The 22445-nt window shown below is 38.3% G+C and overlaps 1 protein-coding gene across 1 annotated transcript in view; it reads left to right on the forward strand.

Moving 5' to 3' along the window:
- The first annotated feature begins 1462 nt into the window (after positions 1-1462).
- Positions 1463-22445, forward strand: part of rin2a (Ras and Rab interactor 2a) — a 32180-nt gene continuing 11197 nt past the window's right edge. Inside the window, exons 1-7 of the mRNA XM_026937917.3 lie at positions 1463-1691; positions 12826-12927; positions 16290-16378; positions 17711-17909; positions 18958-19072; positions 19841-19913; positions 20926-21017. Coding sequence (XP_026793718.1) covers positions 12868-12927; positions 16290-16378; positions 17711-17909; positions 18958-19072; positions 19841-19913; positions 20926-21017 — 628 coding nt within the window. The 5' untranslated portion in view covers positions 1463-1691; positions 12826-12867. The remainder of the gene's footprint in view (positions 1692-12825; positions 12928-16289; positions 16379-17710; positions 17910-18957; positions 19073-19840; positions 19914-20925; positions 21018-22445) is intronic.

Consider the following 22445-nt stretch of genomic DNA (forward strand, 5'->3'; position numbering starts at 1 on the left):
ACTTGTATTACTCATTTGATATGAGATTAATAGACATATCATTTCCCTAGTCTCAAGTATCATTGACTAGACATATCACTTTTCTTAGTCTTAAATACAGCTGCAGTTCTCTTCATATTGTCTTTATTTATCTGTGGTATAAATGATTGAATTTAGGATTATGAAATGCTTTAAACTCGAGCAACTACCGCCCCCATGAGGCCATTTGCTCTGGGTGTTATGGGAAAGTTATGGGGAATATACCCCATATTTCTGGTGGCTGCATCCCAAACGGCTTTCAGTGTGACATATGGTGGACTGTACAATGCAGAAAACATTATTTCATGCCATATGTCTCATATAGCCTAGCAAGTGGGGGTGTGAACAAATAGCCATTAAATTACTTGTCACATAAGACACTGCTTCTCAAAATGGGGTCCGTGAAGCATAGGCAGGGGGTATATGATTTATTAATTTATTAATTTAATAATTTATTAAAATCTATTTATTTATTGATTGTTACAGTGGTGGAGGGCATAGTGGCTTAGTGGTTAGCACTGTTGCCTCACACCCCCGGGGTCGGGGGGTCAAATCCTGCCTCCTCATTGTGTGTGCAGGGAGATTGTATGCTCTCCCCATGCTTCGGGGGTTTCCTCTCTGTACTCCAGTTTCCTCCCCCACTCCAAAGCTTCCCCAAGCATTTCCAAGTTGTCTGTAGTGTGAGATTGTGCCCTGTGATGGCTTGGCACCCTGTCCGTGGTGTCTCCCGCCTTGTCCCCTGAGATAGACCCCAGGCTCCCTGTGACCCTGTGTAGGATAAGCGGTACAGAGAATGGATGGATGTTACAGTGATAGCAATTACAACTTACCATTGTCACAGTTATTATCTTTATTAACTTTTACATTCATTTATAGTCATTTTGATTTATGGTTATTTGATTTAAATGGATTGATTACTGTTCAAGAATGATTAAATCTGTAGGGCTACTGAGGGGCCTGTGGATGGATATATATATATGTATATATATATATATATATATATATATATATATATATATATATAAACCTCTACACATAAGCTAAGGTTTTCAGACTTTGTTTTTTATATATATACACACATATGTGTGTGTGTGTGTGTGTGTGTGTGTGTGTGTGTGTGTGTGTGTGTGTGTGTGTTTATTTATTTATTTATTTAAACGGGTTAAAGGGGTCCCAGGGTGGAAAAAGTAAAGTTTGACAATCTTAGCCTATGTGTAGAAGTTTTTTGTTTGTTTGTTTGTTTGTTTGTTTTTGAAGCTAGAGCTCTGGTGGTAAACCATTTGCTTCAGCTTTGAGTGGGAGGGTCAGCAGGTTGTCAGTCATGACCACACTGTGTTTTTTAACTGATTTTGGTTGTTACTCAAACAAAGACCACATTCCCGTCCAGGACATTCCGGCGAGAAATCACGTGACCATGAAACCCGACGCCGGTTTACTTTTGTTCTCCTGAGATTGTTGTTGCCGGGAGAGGTCGCATGCGCTGTCCAAGTGAAAACACTCTGGTTATGGAAGAGCTCTTTCCTGTAGACTAGAAGAGGAACTCCTCCTAGCTTGGTTCTGGAGCGAACTCCCAGCGTGACAGAGAAGTATGTGTTGGGGTTGGAAAGCTGTGCTGTGAGCGGCGTGTAGTTGTTTTCCGGAGTTCTGGTGTTTTGTGTCCGACCATCGCTGAGGTGAGCGTTCAGCCTTTAATACATGTCTTGGGAGAAATGCAGAAATGCGTTTCTGTACAGTGTTTCCGAAAGCTTTAAAAAAAAAAAAAAAAAAAAGTTAGATGCTGCTTGTGTTTGTTTGGTAGTTTGCCCCACGCTGTAGACTAACACAAGCCTGGGGAAAGGATGGCTGCAGGAGGTTGTTGTGGTTGTGGAGTGTGCTCGACAAGCCATCACTAAAACCCTGTACTCTAACATTTACTGGAAAATATTAGTTTACACCTGTTTATTACACAAATTTCCCAGCTGGCTTCTTGTATATTTAGGCGATTTAAATGCTGAACCAGCACCTGTTGTTGCACTAAGCTTTCCAAAAACCCTCCCAGTCCCTGCTCATTTGGCCAATTGGTAAAGTGACACAAAGAAGCAGTGTGAAAAGAGCTGAAACGTTGTGTAACTAACTGTACACATTCCTGTGATTAAATCTTTCCTGTTTCACTTACTAAACCCATGCTGTTATTTGTAAACAGGTTGATTGCCTAGTTGAGCATCTGGCATGAGTTTGGTGTTTGTTTAATCTTTGCTGAGTTGTCTTATCTCGGTACAAATACTTCATGAATGAGAGGAAAACCTGTCTTGGTCACTGACCTGTATCATGATTAAAATAATAAAAACTTTTCATTTTGCAGCTGAGCATTTAGAAAACCCTGCTTTTATACAGCCTGTCTGATGAAAAACAGTGTCTGGGTGGAGTTAAAAAAAAAAACACAGGTTATGAAGAATCACATTCAGGGTTTGGTTTTCAGATTATTCTCTATTCACTGGACAGCTCACTCTTTTAAAAAAGTACACTGAAGTGTTTCATTCCTTGTCACTGCAGTGGACCATAATTTCCTTCTAAACCTAAAAGTTTTAAAGTTACACAAGTGTGCACCTTTCTGGGTAAAAGATACATCCTAAAGGTGCATAAGATGTACGCCTGAGGTTACCATTCCAGCACCAAAGCCTGGTACAGTTAATACCCTTTATTGCGTCAGCCTTATTGGTTGTTTCATAGCCTAACTATTAAGTGTGTAAGGATTAGATATTTGTATCGATTGACTGATTAAAATGAATCGAGGCAACAATTATAACTTCATTATTATTGGTTATAATTGATTATATGTCATTTTGTTTATTATCAAAAACTTTCTCTGGTGTGAAAAATAATTCACATTTTTAAAGTGATGTGTAAAAAAATTATTAGGCTAGAAATAGTTTTTTTTTTCCATTATCATCATTCACAAATTAATGCACAGATTCTGAACAAATTTATTGAATTGTTACCTTATGAATCAAAATCGTATTATATCATATCATAGCAGATTGAGGGGTATTGTCAAACATCAAATCATTGCCTTAAGAATTGAAATCATATTGTATCACAGTTAAGTCGGAACCCTGAACCCTTACTTGCTATTACCAAAAATCTAATCTGGAAACCAGCGCTTGTTTTCATCCAGGCCTAACTCAGATGCTTTATTTCTGTAGAGTACCTAAGTAAAGAGACATGCTGCTATAACTGTGTGTCTGTGGCTCATCTATGCCTGTAAAATCTGTTAATACACTTGGTCTCAGTGGAGAGCAGGCAGAACTGAAATTTTGTGCAGAACCACCATCAAGCTGTAAGCATTCCAGTGGTGTAAAGTGACCAGCGAGATCACTATAGTAAAAAAAAGTGATGGTTCCTTGGTTTCACTGATTAAGTTATACATGGACACATGTATAACTTAGGGCACAATACTATGTATTAGGCTACATTAAAACATAATGCTGTAATCCTGATGTGATGTGGTTAAAGATTGGCCTGTGTTCTTTTGACTAAAATTATTTGTATGTTTTGTATAGTGATTACCAAAACACATAAATACTCATACAGCATTTGACATCAGGATGGTCAGGATGCCCTAAGCACATAATAAAAAGTTTGTTATTCACTGTTAGTGTCTCAGTAACAGTAATTACAGTTGATAAATCACTGTTTTTCCCTCAGCATTTAATGCAGCTGGTTGACAACATAGTGTAAGTTTTCTGTTATGAGGAACTGGAAATGTCATAATTTTTTAAATTCCTAAGGGATTATGGACATTAGTCAGACTTAAATTTAGAGACTGCTGAAACAAGTATGACAAGTTGGCTTGTAGTGATTCCACGTTACGGCATGTGAGGGTGTTTGTGCCAGGTGTTTAAAACTGGCCTATTGCTAAGTATATTGCACTGAAGCATACCAGTGTTTATGTTCTGTTCTATGTCAATTGAGTTGGTTGTGTTATGTTAATCCTGCATTCCTTTTCCTAGTTGTTTTTTTTAGTAAGGAAACCCAGAGCGGTGATTTCTTGAGAAACGATTCCCAGGGTTGTCTTAGTAAGAGAACTGGGAAGTTGCCATGCAGGGTGTCTCATCATAGCGTCTAATAAAATCTGAACCACGGCATTTGGTAATAAGCCACACATTTACATACTGGGAATTGCTTGCTTAGTTGTTGTTGTGTGTTATACACCACTTCATTTTTAAATTCTTTGGCTAGTTATAGAAGAATTTCATTTTCTGCTGCAGTTGTGTAGTACTGTAATACAGTACTTCAGTCAATAGAAAAGACACCAAGGCTGTTGTCATATAAGGTGTGGTGTTAATATGTTTGATACTGTTTGGTATGAATGCACTTGGTATCAATAAACCAATCTAAACTCAGGCTGCTGCCTTTCTTTTAATTCCTTTAAAATAATTGTCTTTAATGTTGAGTTCCTCATTGCTGACTCAGATTCAGCGTCAGCTGTAAGTATCTTAGAGAACAATAATTACCTGAGTGGGGTTGCTTCTAGTGTAAGTACATGATCACAACTGACAGATTACACTGTATAAAAATAAAATACTTTTTAGATTACAATCTGCACTGTGCTTATCTTAACTTTGGCGTGAATGCATATTTCACATAGTACAAAGATTTTGGGTCATCTGCTTCTGTCTCATAGTGCAAAGCTGGAGAAAGATATCCAGATATCACAGATATCCAGAGAAAGACACTACCCAGAGGAAACAGCCCAAATTAGATGCCTCCTATGTAATAAGAATGATTATTTTTAGTGACTGCAACAGATATGTGAAGAGTGAACAGTGGAACAGTGAACAGTGGAAGCAAGGATAACACATTCAGTCATTTTTAATGAGCCACAAGCTTTTGCCTCAGTTTATGTTTATTTATTATACTTTATATGTACTTATATTTGTAAGGAAAGTAGAGTGTAACACCTTAATAAAACTGCAGGCTTCAGTAAGGTTAGTTGCAGGGGAGGGACAGTGAAATTCATAATTGGTATCTTTTCCTTTAAGCCAGACTGCGTATGACATGAAATTATGATGAAACCACACATTATTCTTTATTTTTCTTTGTTTTAATTTCATATAAATCTTTTACCAAACACAACAGAAATACCAACCCTGTATCAACTTCTAGAAAAGTAACAGCTTTGGGTTATTTGTGGGTGTAAAAATTATTATTATTGGACTCCAGAATGTATATACCCTAATGACATTCTTACAGTGTATCTCAAAATATAGAGAGGGGGGGGAAACATGCCATCTCTGATCTAAAATATCCTAGATTGCTTAACAGCGCCGTGGTTTTACCACTTGTATGTGTTCAGCATTTACGGTAGCAATGTCAACAGTTCAGGAAGAAAACTTCCTGTTGCCACAAAGGGTTTTGCATTACTTGCAGTAGCTCTCAGCTTGTGTGAACATGTTAATGGTTCTGGGTGCAGAAGGCAGCACAGTGCAGCAAATCCATTTTCTCAACAGCCAACACCTGGAGTTGAACATGCATGATACCAGGGCTTAGAACAACGGATGTGTGCTGTGTGCAGCACTTTGAAGATGGCTTTAAATTGGAGTGAAGGTTTTTCAATCCATGTTCCATTGTTTGTAGTGACTTGACACAGATCTGTCCTGACGCAGGCGGGATCAGTTCCCCTGCCAGATCATTGATCCAAGAAGAGCAATTCTATTTGATCCGTGCACACAAAGAATCCAGTGAGTGACCGCCATGTACTTCAATGATGAACAAATCAGTAGTAAAAATTTACAGTGGCGTACACAGACAGGGGATATTTCAGACAAAAGTCAAGTCAGCTGTTCAAGCAAAGTGCATGTATTCAAAATATTCAAAATTAGCAGATTAGCAGAAGGAGAAAGAACTGAACAGCACACTTAGAAATCTAGGAACCCTGTTGAATAAATGTTCTGCTTTTTTTTTTTTTTTTTTATCTTGACCGATTCCCACCCACCAGCCAGCTCTCCGCTATCATACGACAGCTACAGATTGGGGTGGGTGAAGGCAAACACATGCTTACTCTGAGACATGTGAAGCAGGCCAGTTACATGCTTTCAAACTTTTGCTCATGCACTGTACACGAGCTTGCAGACACCCGTAATTGGCTAGTGTTGCTGTGATTGACAAAGGACATGACCATTTTTGTACTTTCCCAGCCAAAGATGGCTGTTGACTCATTGGAATTTCAACTAGTGATCTCCAGACAATAGAGCAAACGGTTTTCTGTTGCGCCACTTCCATTCGTCACTGGAAAGGGATCACAATAAAACCATCGCTGACCAGTTAACAGGTGTCTGAAGAAGCGAAAGCTCAGGGAGAAAGAGATTTAGAGTGGGAGTAAACCAACTTTGATGAATTATTGAAATATACATGGTACATTACTGCTACTAAACTGTTATAGGTTACTGTATGATTATGCCACTACATGAGAATTATTTCCTGACTTGGTTGTGAATTGCTGGAGCTGTGCCTGGGAAATGGTGGAGGGTTTAACTGGCCACATCCTGTGGAGTGTTGGCCTGAACTATATACACACTCGCTCACTTTCATTCTTACTCTACCAGTACATGTGAAATGCTTGGTGCTCCCATTATAAGCCATAGACAACTCATGTGGTGAATGAGGTATGTGTTTTGCGTGAGGTGTTTTTGTGTAGGTGGAAATTTGTGACTAATTTTTAAAGTATACTTAAATGCAAGCTTATGTGAAACTCTCTAACCATAAGCGTTTAGAAGATTTTGTGCTCCGAGATGTGGTTGTGGCTATTTTAAGATTTTTATTCTTTTTGTTTGTCTGTCAATGTAATTCATAAAGTCCTCCTATTCCTTTTTCCTCTTTTTACAGACAGGGATCGGAAATGAAGTGAAACCCACAGTATTTTACATTATATAAGAACTTCCAGGTTTCACATTTATTCTCTGTGGGCCAGCAGCATGATTGTACAAGACAATGTCTGCCACTTCCTGATGGAACCCCATTTTTAGCTGCTCCAGGAAGCCAACCCCCTTCTGTCTCTGCAGACCACATCTCAAGTTCACTTTATGGTGCTACTATTGGACAGAAGGCTGTATAACAGCAGGATCCTAATGAGAAAACGCACACAGCGTCAGACTTCATTAGCCAAAATCTGTGCCTTATAACCACTTTTCTTTTCCACTATGCCGCACCTACATTATTCGCCTGAAGGCCTGACCAGAATAAGAACAGTGTATTTACAGAAGGATGTACCTCCTCGCTGTGGACTCTATTTCTCTCATTGTTTGTGAATGTATGTGGGTGTTTGTACTGCTTTGTGTGTATCTCTCAGACTATACATGTGTGCTTGCCCAGGCCTGCAGTGGGTTCCTATGAGTATTAACTCCCTGATGTTATTAGCTTTGATGGGAGGATGTTTCTTAAACCTCGAAGATAAAAAGCAAGAACACCCAAGCTTAAGAAAAGTGACTTTGTTTGTAGTAATAGGCATTTAACACTAGGTTAATGACTTCTATCACCAGGTGATTTCTATACTGATGGTTTTGTTTAGTGAGCACTGAGGAACTGACCACAGCCACTGTGAATGTCCTCTTGTATAGTTATCATTTAGTTGAATTGTGAAATATAATAACTCCATAATTTAATGGAGATTTTCAGGTTAGTGTGTCAGAACTGGAAGAACTCGACACCAGGTGTATACCCATTATTAAACCCCTTACGTCACTTCAGGTATTTAGTTCTGCTTCCGTGTGTGTCTGTTCAGCACACGCTGCCCACTCCTTCCTAAAGCTATAGACGATGAGTTTAATTTCTATTTTTCTCTTAACCAGTTGGAGCACAAACAGAAAGTTCCCTCATCAAATGGACTGAGATTAGTTGAGCAGTTTAATCTGACTGTATTGCGTCTGGATATGACTGTTCTGTAAGGACAAGGGTTCAGATTTGGATTTACATAATCTGAGATACGTTTACCTTTTACTCATTGTACACAGTGCTAGTCTTCCTGGCACTTCCTGTGAAAGATGGTGATTTTTGGCACACACACACACACACACACACACATTTCTGATACTGAGATTAAGATTCAGGTTAGGTATAGGTATATTTGTAGTAGTACTTATATATATGATTCTGAGTGGTGTATCTTTAGAGAGAGGCAGCATCTGTAGAACTGAATTTTATCCTGTCCTTCAGTTAAGTAGAGGCATAATAAGAATAGAATAGAATAGAATAGTTTTCCTTTCATATATTTTCTCTATGCACCTTGCAAAAAAAAAAAAAATAAATAAATAAATAAAAGACTTGAGCTCAGTGTCTGGCACCAAATACGTCTGAATCTATCTAATACATGCGGAAGAAGACGTGTCAGATGTCACTGAGGCGGAATTCAGTAAACATTTTCTGTCTATAACATACTTGACATATCTACTCAAAGAACACTTAAAAATATTTCCCCAAAACAAAGTAAACATATTTTTATTAACTTTTTAAATTTTCTGCAAAGCTCACATTAAGTAGACAAAGAGCCAGTTTAACAAACGTGTATCTACAAAAAGTCTGTAGGCTATGAGTAAAGGCAGCTATAAAAATAAATATTGTTTTCATGGACATTATTTATTATTTAGATATTTTAATTCATACATATTAAATACGAAATATTTGGTCAGTAGCAGTTGCTTTTAGTAATCACTGTGGTTCTGCCTTTCAGTGGAGTTTGTGAACAGCCATTTTAAATGCAATTTTCTCCCTTTTCTCTTTTGGTGGTAGCCAGATTTTAAAATGCTATAATTTTATTGTGACTGAGACGTGTGCAAAAGAGAAACATATTTCTGTCCAGGAAAACCTGTAGGTTCCAAGAAGTAATGTAGTCAAAATTCTGCTATATGTATTGTTTTCCCCGGCCACCACACATGCACGTATTTCCCTGAAGCATTCTTTGAGCAAGAATGAGAAAAGGAAGGAGCTGCCTTGAATTCCTTGAATTGCCCAGGGTTTTCTTGAGTGTACATCCTTGATACATCTCAGATCCAAATTGAATGGCAAGTACAGTTTAATTTTGCAAAAACAAAAAATTCTTATTACTGGATACTTTCCTGTTGATTTCTGTGTCTAATGAGGTAGAACCAGACAGATGGAAGGTAGATATTCCTTCAGAATTGATTTCCGCCTTTAAAGGGCGTCACCAGGAGGGTGTTTTCCCATTAATCAAACCAGGAAATGTGACTCTTGTGTCACATTCCTGTTAAAGGCAACTTTGCAACAGATTTACTGATGGGGACATTTTTTATTTTGCTTGGCATGTGCCTTTCATGTAGCTACTCATCTATTAGCCTAGGGTGCAGAACGCACCTATTTATTTTGCGTGCTCTCACAAACATGCGTGCCAGCAGTGGGGAATATTTTCTCTGGCTTATTGCATACCAGTCCAATCAGCTTTGAATTGCCTTCCAGCCCTCAGCTACCCTTTTAGACGAGTAATAACAATAATGACAAACAGGGATCTTTTCTAAACTGAGTGTGTTTTTGGCCCAGATGTGTCATTCTTCAGAAAAACTGCAGCTGCAAAAACATGCACACAAGGGCACACCCTCAAAAATGTGATTTTCGTTATGTATAAGAGTGAAAAAGAAGGTCTCATATCTCTATATGTAGTTGGTGTGTTGATTTAAAACACGTCCTTTAATTGTCTGCGCTCCCAATTTCCACTCAAAACCTTGTTAGTGCTGCCAGGGAAACTGCCATGGCCCTCAGTGATTCCTCTGCACCTGCCATGTGTGTGTGTTGGAAGAGTGTTTCTGAAGACAGAGCTACTCTGTGATTTGCAGCTCAGATGTGTCTTTGTGTTTCTGAACAGAGCCTTCCTTTGGCGTGCACACAACCTCAGACACTCTTACACTTACGGATGGCATGCAGTCTTTATCTCTATTGTTCACATAGTGTACCATGGGCCAAGGCAGCACAGGGGCGACTGACAGTCTTCTTTGCTGAGAATAATGTTACTTATACCACAGTGCTGTTGAATTCTTGAATCCGATTGGCCAGAAGGTGTTGGGTAAACAGTACAGCACTAGCTGAAATCATTCTAATACATTCTTGTTTCTATAGTAAGAGCTGTTTTACAGGGACAAACGCTTCATACAATTTAATCCTGATAATAAATGAATATAAACATCATTTAACAAAGACTTACAATCATTGATATAGTGAAGCTTTCTGTATGAAGATATTTATTTAACGTTTATGGAAGGAGGCTCGGGTGTCTGTGCTTTATAACAGCAGGTTTTCCAATATAGGTTGCAGTATGTAGCTTCTCAGTAACATAAAAAAGTTGTGTTTTTTTGTCTTATTAACTTTAAGAAAGAGGGGAAAGAGAGGCTGCAGAGGGGGTGACTGTTTATAGCTACCATATAGTAATTGATAATAGGAACTAACTCTTCTCATGGACAGTCCACAACATTAAATGTAACTATAAACAGTTACAAATAGGATGTGTCATTCATTAATAAATAAAAAATTGTAATTGTTGACATATTGCTGTGGTGTAAGAGGAATTAGAACACTTCAGAATATGCTGTTACTGGAAAATAATAATAAACTTCTCTTTGTGATAGGCCACATCACACCACCCTGCCATTGAATATTTCCCTATTTTCCTTGTGTATTACCTGTTTTTTCCCTAGGCATTATTAGTAAGGATTAATATCTTTTAGAGATTTTTCTCTGTATTTCTGTGTGTCTGTTCAGATGAAGGATATGTTTTGACCCAAGTAATGACTTTCCCCATGTTTATTCTGCCTGGCACTTAAGCGGCTTTCCTATTTACCTAACACTGAGGGAGGGGTTTTGTGCGTGTGTGCGCGTGTGTGTGCGTGTGTGTGCGCGTGTTCGCGTGTGTGTTCGCGTGTGCGCGGGTTTGTGTGCGGGTTTGTGTGCGGGTTTGTGTGCGGGTTTGTGTGCGCGTGTGTGTGTGCGCGTGTGTGTGTGTGTGTGTGTGTGTGTGTGTGTGTGCGTCCGTGTGTGTGTCAGAGAACAAGTGGGTTCAACCCAGAATAAACAAAGGCTTTCCTCTACTGGTTCGATTTTGTTCACTTAAATACGCATGTGTGTGCACATGAGGTGCAGACCTGCGTAATAAGAAAGAGATTTAACGTATTATGCTCAGAGTGTATCCATCAGCAGAGGGTCAATGCTTTTCAGGAAATGTCGCTAGGACAGGCAGACCTCTGCTTTCCCCCCTACATGCCCCAGTCATTTCCTGAGACATGCGCCACAATATTGAAAAGCAAGCCTCTGTTTTTGCTGGCTTTTGTATAAAATAAGACAACAGGCAGCACGGTGTGTCTTTGATTCACTGCAGCGTCATGCTGGATAATTATCTGTAGTCTGGAAGAGAAAACATGCAGGGGATTTTGGAGCAAAAGATGTGATAATTTGAGGAAAGAAAACAAGGGAGAACGCCTGGAAGATGGTAGAAATGATTTGTCGAGAAGACCCTGGGGTTGTTTTGAGCTTACAGTTACATCAAATGTGAACTGAGTCTTACAAATTGAACATGACTTTTTATCCAGTGTGAGGACCAAAACAACATCCCCAGACACCCCACTCCAATAACAGTGTACTACCCCAATAAAAAGACACATGCCGGTTAAAGGAGTACAGACAAACAAGATTGTTCTCTTTCTTTTGTTGACAATAACATTGAAAATCGATGCTGTAATAGTTATAGAGGTGGTGTGACTTATGCTGAAGGAAGGCAGAAGGTTGTTGTGCATATGTTGGTTGTGCACAGCTGTGCTGGATCAAAGTCTTCTGAGTGTCAGGATTTTAGGCATATGGAAGTTGGTCAGAAGTGGCTTTATTTCTAAATAGTGAGAATCATATTCAGGGGGTGAGTGAGGCACATTCATCATTAACAAAGCCCACAAAATCAGCATTTGGAATTTAGGATGTGCAGATGAGTTGTAGACTCTTGGACTCCTATTTCTGGGTCATTTGTAATGATGTTGGACCGGAAATATCAACAGGAATTCTTGCTAATACATGTTCTTTTGTTTATCAAATGACAGGAGATCAGAAAAACAGTCATTTCAGTGCAACAAGAACAGGCAGTGGCATAAAACTTAATTTGGGTATCTAGACATTTGTGCTTCATGATGTCATGTCTGTACTGCTCTATGCCAGGCTCCCAACTGGTGTAATGAAGTTGTACATTCATAGGTTGCTCACTGTCTCATTTCACTAGTCTCAGAATAAACTGGTTTTACGCACTTCTCCATTTGTCCATCTTCACCCCCTCGGTTTGTTCACATGGTATGACCACTAACCTATTGACTGCAGTCATCCCCCAGGCTAACATTCTTGACTTTTTTTCCATCTTAGGCTTTTTAAAAAGCACTACACAAGTACAACTGCACAAGAGAACAAAGTTGATAGCATGTTGGTTTTGCTTTGCTGAATTTTTTGGTCCACAGTGACGGAACACAAACTGCCTGTGGAGAAATGACTCACAATGCATCACAACAAACACCAACTCTTGAGGCACTATTTACAGGAAGGGGTGGATCGTAGGTGTGGAGAAGAGTTTTGTATGTTTGTGTTTGGAGAAGGATAGAGTTCGGCATACATTCCATGCAGCAAAAAAATAAAGATGACAGTGGAGAGGACTCTACAGAAGTCATTTTTGCTCAGGAATATGAGAGCAGAGAGAGCACAGACTTTTGTTGGAGCTCCATCTGATCTTCAGATCTCTGACCTGCCCTCTTGGAATGAGCTGGAATTTCCTCAGATAAACGGTGTGTTTATGCTCCACAGAGCCCTGGCAGCAGCACACAGCGGAGCAGGCAGAACGCCAGCATGGCCGCAGACGCGTCGGTGAAGCCCTGCCAGATGGACCGCAGTGGCAGCTTCTTTAAGGTACCGGTATCTAGTGTAATTGACATCAGTTTTCTTGCAACCTGCAAAATGCTTTTGGATGTTTTAGGAGTTAAATTGGTCATCTTCTTTTGGTAATTACATAAACAGAATCTACAAAGAACAACGCTCCTGGTTTAAAGCAGTCTGTTTAGTCTGCTTTTGGTGCTCTGCCTCCATGCTGGAGCTAAAGCCAATGAGAATATTCAAACTCTGAGAACCACATGCTCTGTCAGTTTTTACTTCATTAATATATTTACACATATCAGAGCTGATCATTAATAAATTGTGTTGAAAAAATGTAATAATATAATATTTGTGAGTGCTTGTCTACAGCAGGGTGGATTTAAACCCTGACAGCTTATGCCATTATTCCCATGTATCTTTGTTTAATAGCTCTATTGCTCTCCATTCCACACGGTCTATAGTTTTTGAAGCTGTCTGATTTTAGAGCTGGACAGAAATACACACTACTCACAGCTCACTTAGATTTTGGTGTAAACCTCTGGAATGTTATTTTACCCAGCTTGAGTACTTGAGCCACAAATGTACAGCACTTTTCAATAATTCTTTTAGCAAATGGTTAGAAGTAAAATGTGTATGCTCTGTAAGGACTGTGCCTTCATCACTGGATATTCCAAGGCCAGATTTACTGAAGCCTTCAGTTCATGCTTCTTTTATTTTGTACCAAACCAGTGACGTAATCTCTGTTTTATGAAGGAAGTTTTACTCACTGACTTAAGTCTCTGGCTTTGTTTCAGTGAAGAGTTTTGCTGCAGCCAAAGTCTTGAATAAATCAGCCGTGTGCATTTATGAAGATTTTCTCTGATTATAGTGGATTTTTTAGGATTATGGACATGAATGAACAACAGCTTTTATTACCTCTTTTTACGAATGCTATTTACCAAAAGACGGAGAGTTGCTTTTAGCTGTGTCGAGTAGCAGGTGTTTTTATACATTTTTTTCCTTTCATTTTTTTTGTGGAGGATTTCCACCATCAGTTATTAGTTTGCTCTGTTTAGATTTTCTCATGCGTCTGCTCAAAGTTTACAATGTCTCCAGGAATATGTAGTTTCCTAGGGTCTGGGCTGCTATTTTGGATGCCCACACAGTGTATGACTAAATCATGGAGCTCATTAGAGAGAGAGTTACTGAGTGCCATTTAGAAGAGTGTTTTGACCTTTTGAAAAGGCAGAAGTGCCAGTCACCAGGTTGCCAGCTTCACAGGCATCATACTTTCCTTCTAAATCTCCTTAGAGCAAGCAAAAATGTATACTGAGGTTTTTTTTTCCTAGTTAATCTTTGTTAAGTGCAAAATCCTGGACCCATGGACCCTGCCTAGCAGCTTTCATATGGATGTTTTATTCATTTAATGTTTTTGTAGTTTTCTTCTCATCCCATGTCCTGTCTTTTTCATTATCTAAAGTCTGTTTATTATATTACTTGTAAATGATACTATTCTCTTTCACTGATGTTAGTCCTGAGGAATGTGCTGCATTCAATGTTAAATCTGTCATAAAAGTTTTCTCAGTTTCCTCTTAATTCTTTAATTCTTAGCTTCCATTCCACATATATAGATTACCTAACATTACATGTTTCTGCCAGCTCAGTAGCTTTTTTTTTGTTTAATAAAAAGACATGCTTAATAACATTGATTTTAGTATTAGATTGTTTTTAATTCATGTCTAAAAAATTAAATGAGATATTTAACTTCTCTTAAAAGGGAATTTTTTAAATACTTTTGACAGCAATCTCTTTTTTTGTAGTTAAGGTCTTTATACAAGACTGTGTAGAGGCTGTGTTTTTTTGGCTGTGAGCTGCATTCAGTGCACACGAGACTGGGGTGTAATTGTGGTTTGCTGACTAGGGCTGTGGGGTTAGACAAATATCTACAGAGCATAATCGAAATTTGCTGGCTCAGAAAAACCGAAACGCAAGGCAAAGTGTGGTTAGTTTTCCATAGGTTTAACAAATTATTTAAATATTCAGTTCTAAAATATTTAGGAGTATGAAAGTAATGCCTGTTTTTACTTAAGCCTGTGTTCTCAGAGACTGGACTCTGGAACTGCCAGACCTGGACGTAGAGAGAGTGATGAAACACTGCCCCCTGTTGTTATCGAACAGAAGTGCCCTTCTAATGCAATTGAAAATGCCTACAAAGTCACTCTAAATTGTTCCAACATGAAAATGTGATTTTAAAAAGTTCTTAACCGATTAAAAACTTTATTTTCCCATTCCATTGAGAGTACAAGAAAGCACAGCCTAAACTTAAACAATTTTCCAATAGGCCTAAATTCCTGTCTAGAATTTACCATGTCTAGCTACTGAAAGATCAATTAATCAACTAACCTAAACTATAGCTGGGTTTTCAATGATGGGGCAATGGTAGTAAAATCTATACAGAAAGTTTTTTTCCTATGATTTTGCAAGCAACAAATCACACTGCAAAGTGGAAGGATGCTCTGAAAATGTTAAAAATAAATAAACAAGCTTCTGGTTAAATGCAGTGTTTGGTTTTATTTACACCCTAGTCTTCCTATAAGCAGAATATGCTATCATATGTAAAGTAAATTAACTTTTTTTTTAGTTAATTCTAACCAGGGGCGTGGAACACTAGAGCAGGAATGCAAATATATAATTTATGTTCAGAATGAGCGAAAATGAAAAATTAATTGTTTCATATCTCTGCTGACAGACAGTCTTCTGTTTTAAGAATGTAGAAAACATCCGATACCCATGATTACTGATGTTGGATGGCTACCTTGTTGCTAACAAAACGCACGCTTCCCATGTTTTTCCCGCTTTGTACTTTGAATACACTTAGCTGGAAAATTATTTAATTCTGAGTTTAGACTTCCCACTTGCAAGTTAACCGCAGCCTTACTTCCCTCACACAGTTCAGTAAAAACATACATCACACCAACTGATTCTTTTGAATTGAACCACTCATCTTCTTAGTTTACACTACACTTACGTTGTCTTGAGTAAATCTAACTTTCATTTCTTGTTTGGGTGATCAGAAAGCACAAAGGCATGACTATTAAACTACGTCTCTGACTTTCGATATGTGATATTTGATTTACTGAATCAGACTTCCGTCAATAGTACTAAATGCTTGTATATATGATGTAAATTTTCCGGATTTACGATAATTTAGCATACTGTGAGTTTTGCTATTCACCCATAGGTTCTGTTTTCTCTTAATCTGGGGTCAGTGTGCATAAAAGGGAAGCAGCTCCGGCCTGGGTTTGGAGGAGCAGTGACTCATGTCTGAATCTGCAAAAATAATTCTGTTGCATGCACGCACAAGTGCTCAAGAGCATGTTACAGGTCTTTAACACTGCTGTGTTTGTGTCTGTCTGTAGCTGATAGACACATTTTCCACTGAGATCTCAGAGCTGAAACAGGAGATGGTTCAAACAGTTAGAGAACCAGACACAAAGCTCCTACAAGGGTAAGTCTCACTCTCACTCTCTCATTCTATCTCTTTCTCAGTCTCCTTCTCTCACTCTCTCCTTATCGTTCACTCTGTCTTACTCTCTCACACTCACTCCCTTACTTCTCATATATATTTATAGGTCCTTAGCTGTATTTTTAGGTTAACTTAGACTCGCTTTTTTTTTTTTAAAGAAATTGTAGTTAACACCTTTGGTGATCTGTGCGATAGTGGGGATGATTCTTAAATGTTTAATCCAAGACCAGAGCCCAGTTAATTAACAGTGGCATGTTTGGCCAAGGATTACAAGAATACCTATTAAATTAGCTGTAACTCTGAGGAGTGTATGTGGGGGGTGTTTTTATTTTTTATAAATAGCTGACAGTTTTGACCTTGTGGGGACATGTCTGATCCCCATGAGGAAAGCTACTTTTTTTTTAAAACAAAAAAGTCATTTTATTGGGAAAGAAAAAACATAAAAGAGCCAAAATGTTTGCTTTTGGTTATTGATGTTAAGGTTAGTAGCATGAATTATCTGTATTAATAAATATGTCAGTGGTAAGTCCTCACAAAGATAATAAAATAAACGTGTGTGTGTGTGTGTGTGTGTGTGTGTGTGTGTGTTGCAAATGTCTTCTATTAATATGAGAGTTATTATTTTGTTTAAATGTAATGGTTAATATCACCAAAGCTATTTCCTTTGTGTTTTTATGGTAATGCTGTTTGTTGTCCACTAGGGGTTGCATTTTTCTCTTTAGCTCCTCAGCATACTTGGTGAAAAAACAAAAAATGTTTACATTTTTCTACCATATGCAGTGAATCTTTAGATTTTTACTTTGGAGAAAAAAGAAGAGAGTTTCATAATATACATTCTAACATGGATTTTGTCAGAAAAACTACACTAATATGCTAATGTATTCAAAATGTATTTGGCCTGGTTTGTATGTTTATTTGATAGCCTGCTCATTTCATGATATGTGAAAGACCATGTCTCATGGCAGAACAACAACAAAGTTTTCATATGCACAAGCGGGAAGACTGTCTGATTCAGGAGGCTAGTCTGAACTAGCAGTTTTCAGTCGTGCTACTCCAGCACATCTGCACTACACATGTTAGTGTTTCTCTTTTGTAGCTCATCTATTTTTAATAAATTATCAAACTGAGTAGAGAAAACGTTAAAATATGCAGTAGTTTTCATGACCAGGATTGGGAAGTACTGTTCCAGATGCTTCTATGAACATCAAATATGACAGGCCAAATTATTTTACCGTGGAAAGTGTTTAGCTCTGAATAAAATTGGATATTTCCATTGACAGACATTGCAAGCCATTTACATTTTTCTCTCTGTAGGCTGGAGGGGGAGGTGAGTGGCCTGTTCCTGCAGTCGTCAGTCTGCACTGGTGCAGCAGGGGTCCGAGACTCTGGCTATGACTCTCTACGCCGGCGCATGAGTGTGCTGGACAGACTGACACACACACACTCGGTCTGGCTTTTACTGCAACTCAACGATGAAGAAGCAAAACGCATCCTGCAGCCTCAGCCACCAGGGGTGAGCGTGCTGTACACACAATAGTACATAGTGTGTGTGTGTGTGTGTGTGTGTGTGTAATATATATATATATATATATATATATATATATATATATATATATATATATATATATATATATATATATATATATATACACACACACACACACACACACACACTATATACACATACACATTGTTTGGTTGCAAGTTACATTAATGTACGGAGAATGTTTATGAGATATAATGTTTCAGTTCAGTTTAGTTCTGCTCAGTCTCGTTAGTATTGCTCTATATTGTTTATGATCTGAAACTGAACATGTACAGCAATATTTAATTCACTTTACAAGAGGTTGTGTTATCATTCTCATTATTATAATGCTAACTTCTTCTTGCACTGATTTAGGATTGTTATTGTTGTGTTAGCTCCAAGATTATGAGAGTGTATACTCCCCTACTGGTTTTTATACATATGTTAATACTGGTTTATTATACAGGCATAGAGGGTCAGAAGTAGAGATATTAATGTAACATATTCTGTATTTGTTAGTGAATCGTTACAAAAAAAGATTGCTCTTTAGTTAGCATTGTTGGTAAAACTTGTAATTGCATGTCTATTAGCCATCCAAATTTAGGTTTTGGAGATTTCTCCTTGCTATTCCAATGGTTTATGAGCGAGATAATTTTTGAAGCTTGTGATTTCATGTCATGTATCTGCGCTAAACTGTCGGAACATTGTTGGAGTAGCATCCCTACTGGCATATTACACTTGGGCTAATGAAATTACTGACGTTTCAGCTCCTGGTCAAGGGTTTAAAATGACTAATGTAATCTGAAATGTAGTAAATATCATGTCAGTTTTAATGTCACATTTGAGTTTTAAAAAACATAATTAACTGTTGATTATGCTTTCTAGCCAGATCTAAACACATGACGTTGCATTGTTCAACTTGACCTGAATGACGTTTGAAATCTTAATCACACATACAGTACCACAGCACAATGATGAACATTAGTGTATGTTTGTCTTCTCACTCTTGTCCTATTTCTGTGCATATGTGCTGTAGACATTTCTGGTGAGAAGGTCGTCTAAACACCAGAAGAAGGTGATTTCCCTACGTATGGATGCAGACAGTGTTCCAGTGACTGTGAGGGACTTCCCAGTCATAGAGAGCCAGTACAGTGAGTTCCACATCATGCCAGAGAACTATGAACATCTCTTTTCTTCTTTTCACTTCCTTCTGCCACCACTTACAAAAAAAAACACCCAGACTGGTTTTACCTGTCTATTTTTGCCTTTTATTGATCCACTGTGTTTGACTGGACGTTACAATGAATCTGTGTGTGAGCCAGATTTAGCTGTGTTGCTTAGTGTTCTCAGACTGTGTGGTGTCAGTGCTTTATAGATTCCTAGTTGTTTTTTTTCTGTTTGTTTTGTTTTGTGTGTGTGTGTGTGTGTGTGTGTGTGTGTGTTTTAAAGAGGTAAAATATTTTTTAAAAGGAGCTTAAAATCTTAAATGTAACATATTCTTTCCTGCAATACCCAAAGAATTTTGCATAGCAGCTGTTAAGGCATTCATAATTACACTTCTCACAAGATATTTAAAGCAAGATTAACGCTTGCCTTTGTCACTCCTAAAAATGATCATGTCCCTTTTTGTGTGAAAATTTCAGACTGTTGTTTGACAATTGGTACTTTTTATTAAAGCTGAACAACAGGGATAATGACATTTCCACAATAACTTGCTGCCAGTTAGCACATCTGTTTTGCATTAACCCAAATTTGGTTCTCTCCCTCTATTTGTCCCATATTTCTCTAACAGAGGGAGGTACTTACGCATACGTGGACTTTCACAGTGGAGCAAACACAAACTTTTCTAGCTTCGCTGTGCATTACTACAGCTAGTGGTGTTAAATTCTTGTGTGTATGTCTTTATGTGTGTGTTTCAGCCTTCTCCTTGGAGGGGTCAGGGATCAGCTTCGCCGATCTCTTTCGACTGGTGGCTTTTTGCTGTATAAGCAGGTAAGAGGATCTACATCACTAAACAATAGACACAAAAAAGCCTTGCTACAAATTCTTTGAGAGCGAGTGAACAGTATAACATGGTGTTTTATGGAAAAACATTTTCAGGCAACTAATGCATATGTTGGCACTAATGTGTTTATCATGCTCATTTCTTGTTGTTTTGCTTTATGTTACATTTAATGATTACATTCATTCACAGTACCAGTACCTGAGGTGGAGTCTTTTAGGTTCTAGTGAATAATTATTTACCTTTATCTCTTAAAATCATGTGGATAGTAAGCTAACAGGTTTGTTTTGAACTCAGTTATCTAAGCTTATGTTGTAATAACTCATCATCCCTGGGTGTCTTAGTTTGAAATAGGTATTGTGTTACAAAATTATGTCAGATTCCCAGCCCTCTGGTCTAAATTTGACACAGCATTGCCTCTCACTTGATTGAAGCCTTTGTGCCAATCTGGTTTCTACTGCGAACTCTTTAACCTGGTGAGCTGCTGCTGCTTTTGTCAGTTTCTTTCTCTTTGATTGCCCAGTTACGAACAAAAGGATTGTTAGAGTAAAACCATTTGTTTTATCCCACCCAGTCTGTGCCAGCCATATGAAACTACAAGACCAAAAGAATGTAATTGAATGACACTGTGTCGGTGGTTCAACTGCCCCGAAAAACATAAATCATTGAATATGTGTCCTTGTTTAATGCTGAATTGTTTGTGTTATCCTGCTTTGCAAGTTTATTGTACCATGCAACCCTTATTATACCCTGTGGTGCATTTCTGCATGGTCTCCCTGCCTTGCCGAGCCTGTCTCTTTGTCAGTGCCACACAGTAGCCAAACACAAGCCTCTGTATATCAGCCTTTTCACATACTAAGATTCACAGCCGGAGCACCAAACCTCTGTCTCTCTTTATTTTCCCCTTAAAAGCAGAGTTTCTATAAGGTTTTAAGAACCCTCTAGACCCTGTTAGTACACTTTATGCCCTTAGTGCCTTTTGCTTGTGCTTTTTCTCTGTAGGGATGTTCTCCCATTTACGCTGAAGCTTCCTGAGGCGATCTCTGCTGCAAAGACTACTACTGATCTAGAAGAAGTAGCCAAGTTAGGAATAGGTAAGTAGCATTTATCTTCAACCTTTTGCTTATTTTTTTTTTTTATTATTATTCAAGCATCAATGAGTGTGCCTTCTTATGAAGCCTTGTGACCCATTCAGAAGTTATAGTTCTGTGACTATTATGATTGTGATGATTGCATAACAATTACGCGTGTAAATAAACCAGAAAAGACATCAGTTACATGTAAACTCAGCTGATAAACCTCAGGAGTGTTTGTCTGAGGGGGATGAATCAGGTTTGAGGTCATAAATACAGTGAGCCATCTGTGACTGGTTGAGGATGGGTGCTGTTTTAGAGCTCTGTTGCTTTGAGGCAGTTCAGTTAACTTATGAACTGTGCTCTTGAGTGTGTTCTTATTGCCAGTGTTTCAATACACTCTTTTAATTCTGCTTTTTTTCCCCTGCTGACCTATGCTCTATTTGTTTTACTTTAAGCTTAGTAGGTCTTTTTCCAGTCTGTTTTCCTTTCCTTTTAATTTGACAAAGTATCATCTGATAATTGCTCATCAGCTCACTGGTTGTTCGTGATAATAGATTTGATAGAGTATGAATTTTTTTTACTGATTTTTTTTTAGAGAAAGCTTTTATATGGCTGTATTTATTCTAATTTCATATTCTGTTCAAGTTCGTAAGCCAGGTAATTTATCCTGAAAACAGCAGCAGATGGCTCAACTTTCCATGTACAGACTTCTGAACATGCTTCTCATGTGGGTGACACATTTTGATGACGTCACTTGCTGGAACTCGTCTAAGAGAAGTTCGTTTCTTGTGGCTCTGGGCTGTTATAAAGTATATGGTTCACTAGAAAAAGATTGTGTAATGTAAAAGTAAGCGTAATAGTACACTTCACTTGACGTATTACCTTACACCTGACTGACGGCAATACAGGAGAGGATAATAAATGACATTTACTTACCTGAATAAACTACAGTTTGAACTGTGGTGTTTCTTGAGAGACTCTGTGGTATGAATGTTTCTGTAACTCGGATGGTTTCATAATGTGGTTCATAAAAGAAAGAGCTCAAATTACAGAAAAAAACAAGGCAAGTGTTAGGAAAGACAAGGCATATTGTGCTGTAGAGACGTGAAACTTGAGGAAGACTGTTGCCACTTGATACAGAAAATAGAATCTGTGAAATCAGAATACAGAGTTAAAGGGTTTTCAGTCTTAAGACACATTGTGTGCCTGTGTCGTGTAATGGAGTACTGTAGGATACAGACCAGTACAGCACAGATTGCTGCAGGCAGCAATGTGGAAATTTTCATACTGGGATCACTGCCAAAATGGGCCCCACCTAGAGGCTGTGATGAAATTCAGGCTTTAGGTGGTGCCGGTCAGGTTTCAGCCTGGCTTTCTATTCTAAGTAGGAAATTTCAGGGGAAACTGAGGACACTGGGTGGTAAAGCCAAGAGGAGAAATAGAGCA

This window comes from Pangasianodon hypophthalmus, chromosome 3 (genome assembly GCF_027358585.1).
Source record: "Pangasianodon hypophthalmus isolate fPanHyp1 chromosome 3, fPanHyp1.pri, whole genome shotgun sequence".
NCBI classification, from domain to species: Eukaryota; Metazoa; Chordata; class Actinopteri; order Siluriformes; family Pangasiidae; genus Pangasianodon; species Pangasianodon hypophthalmus.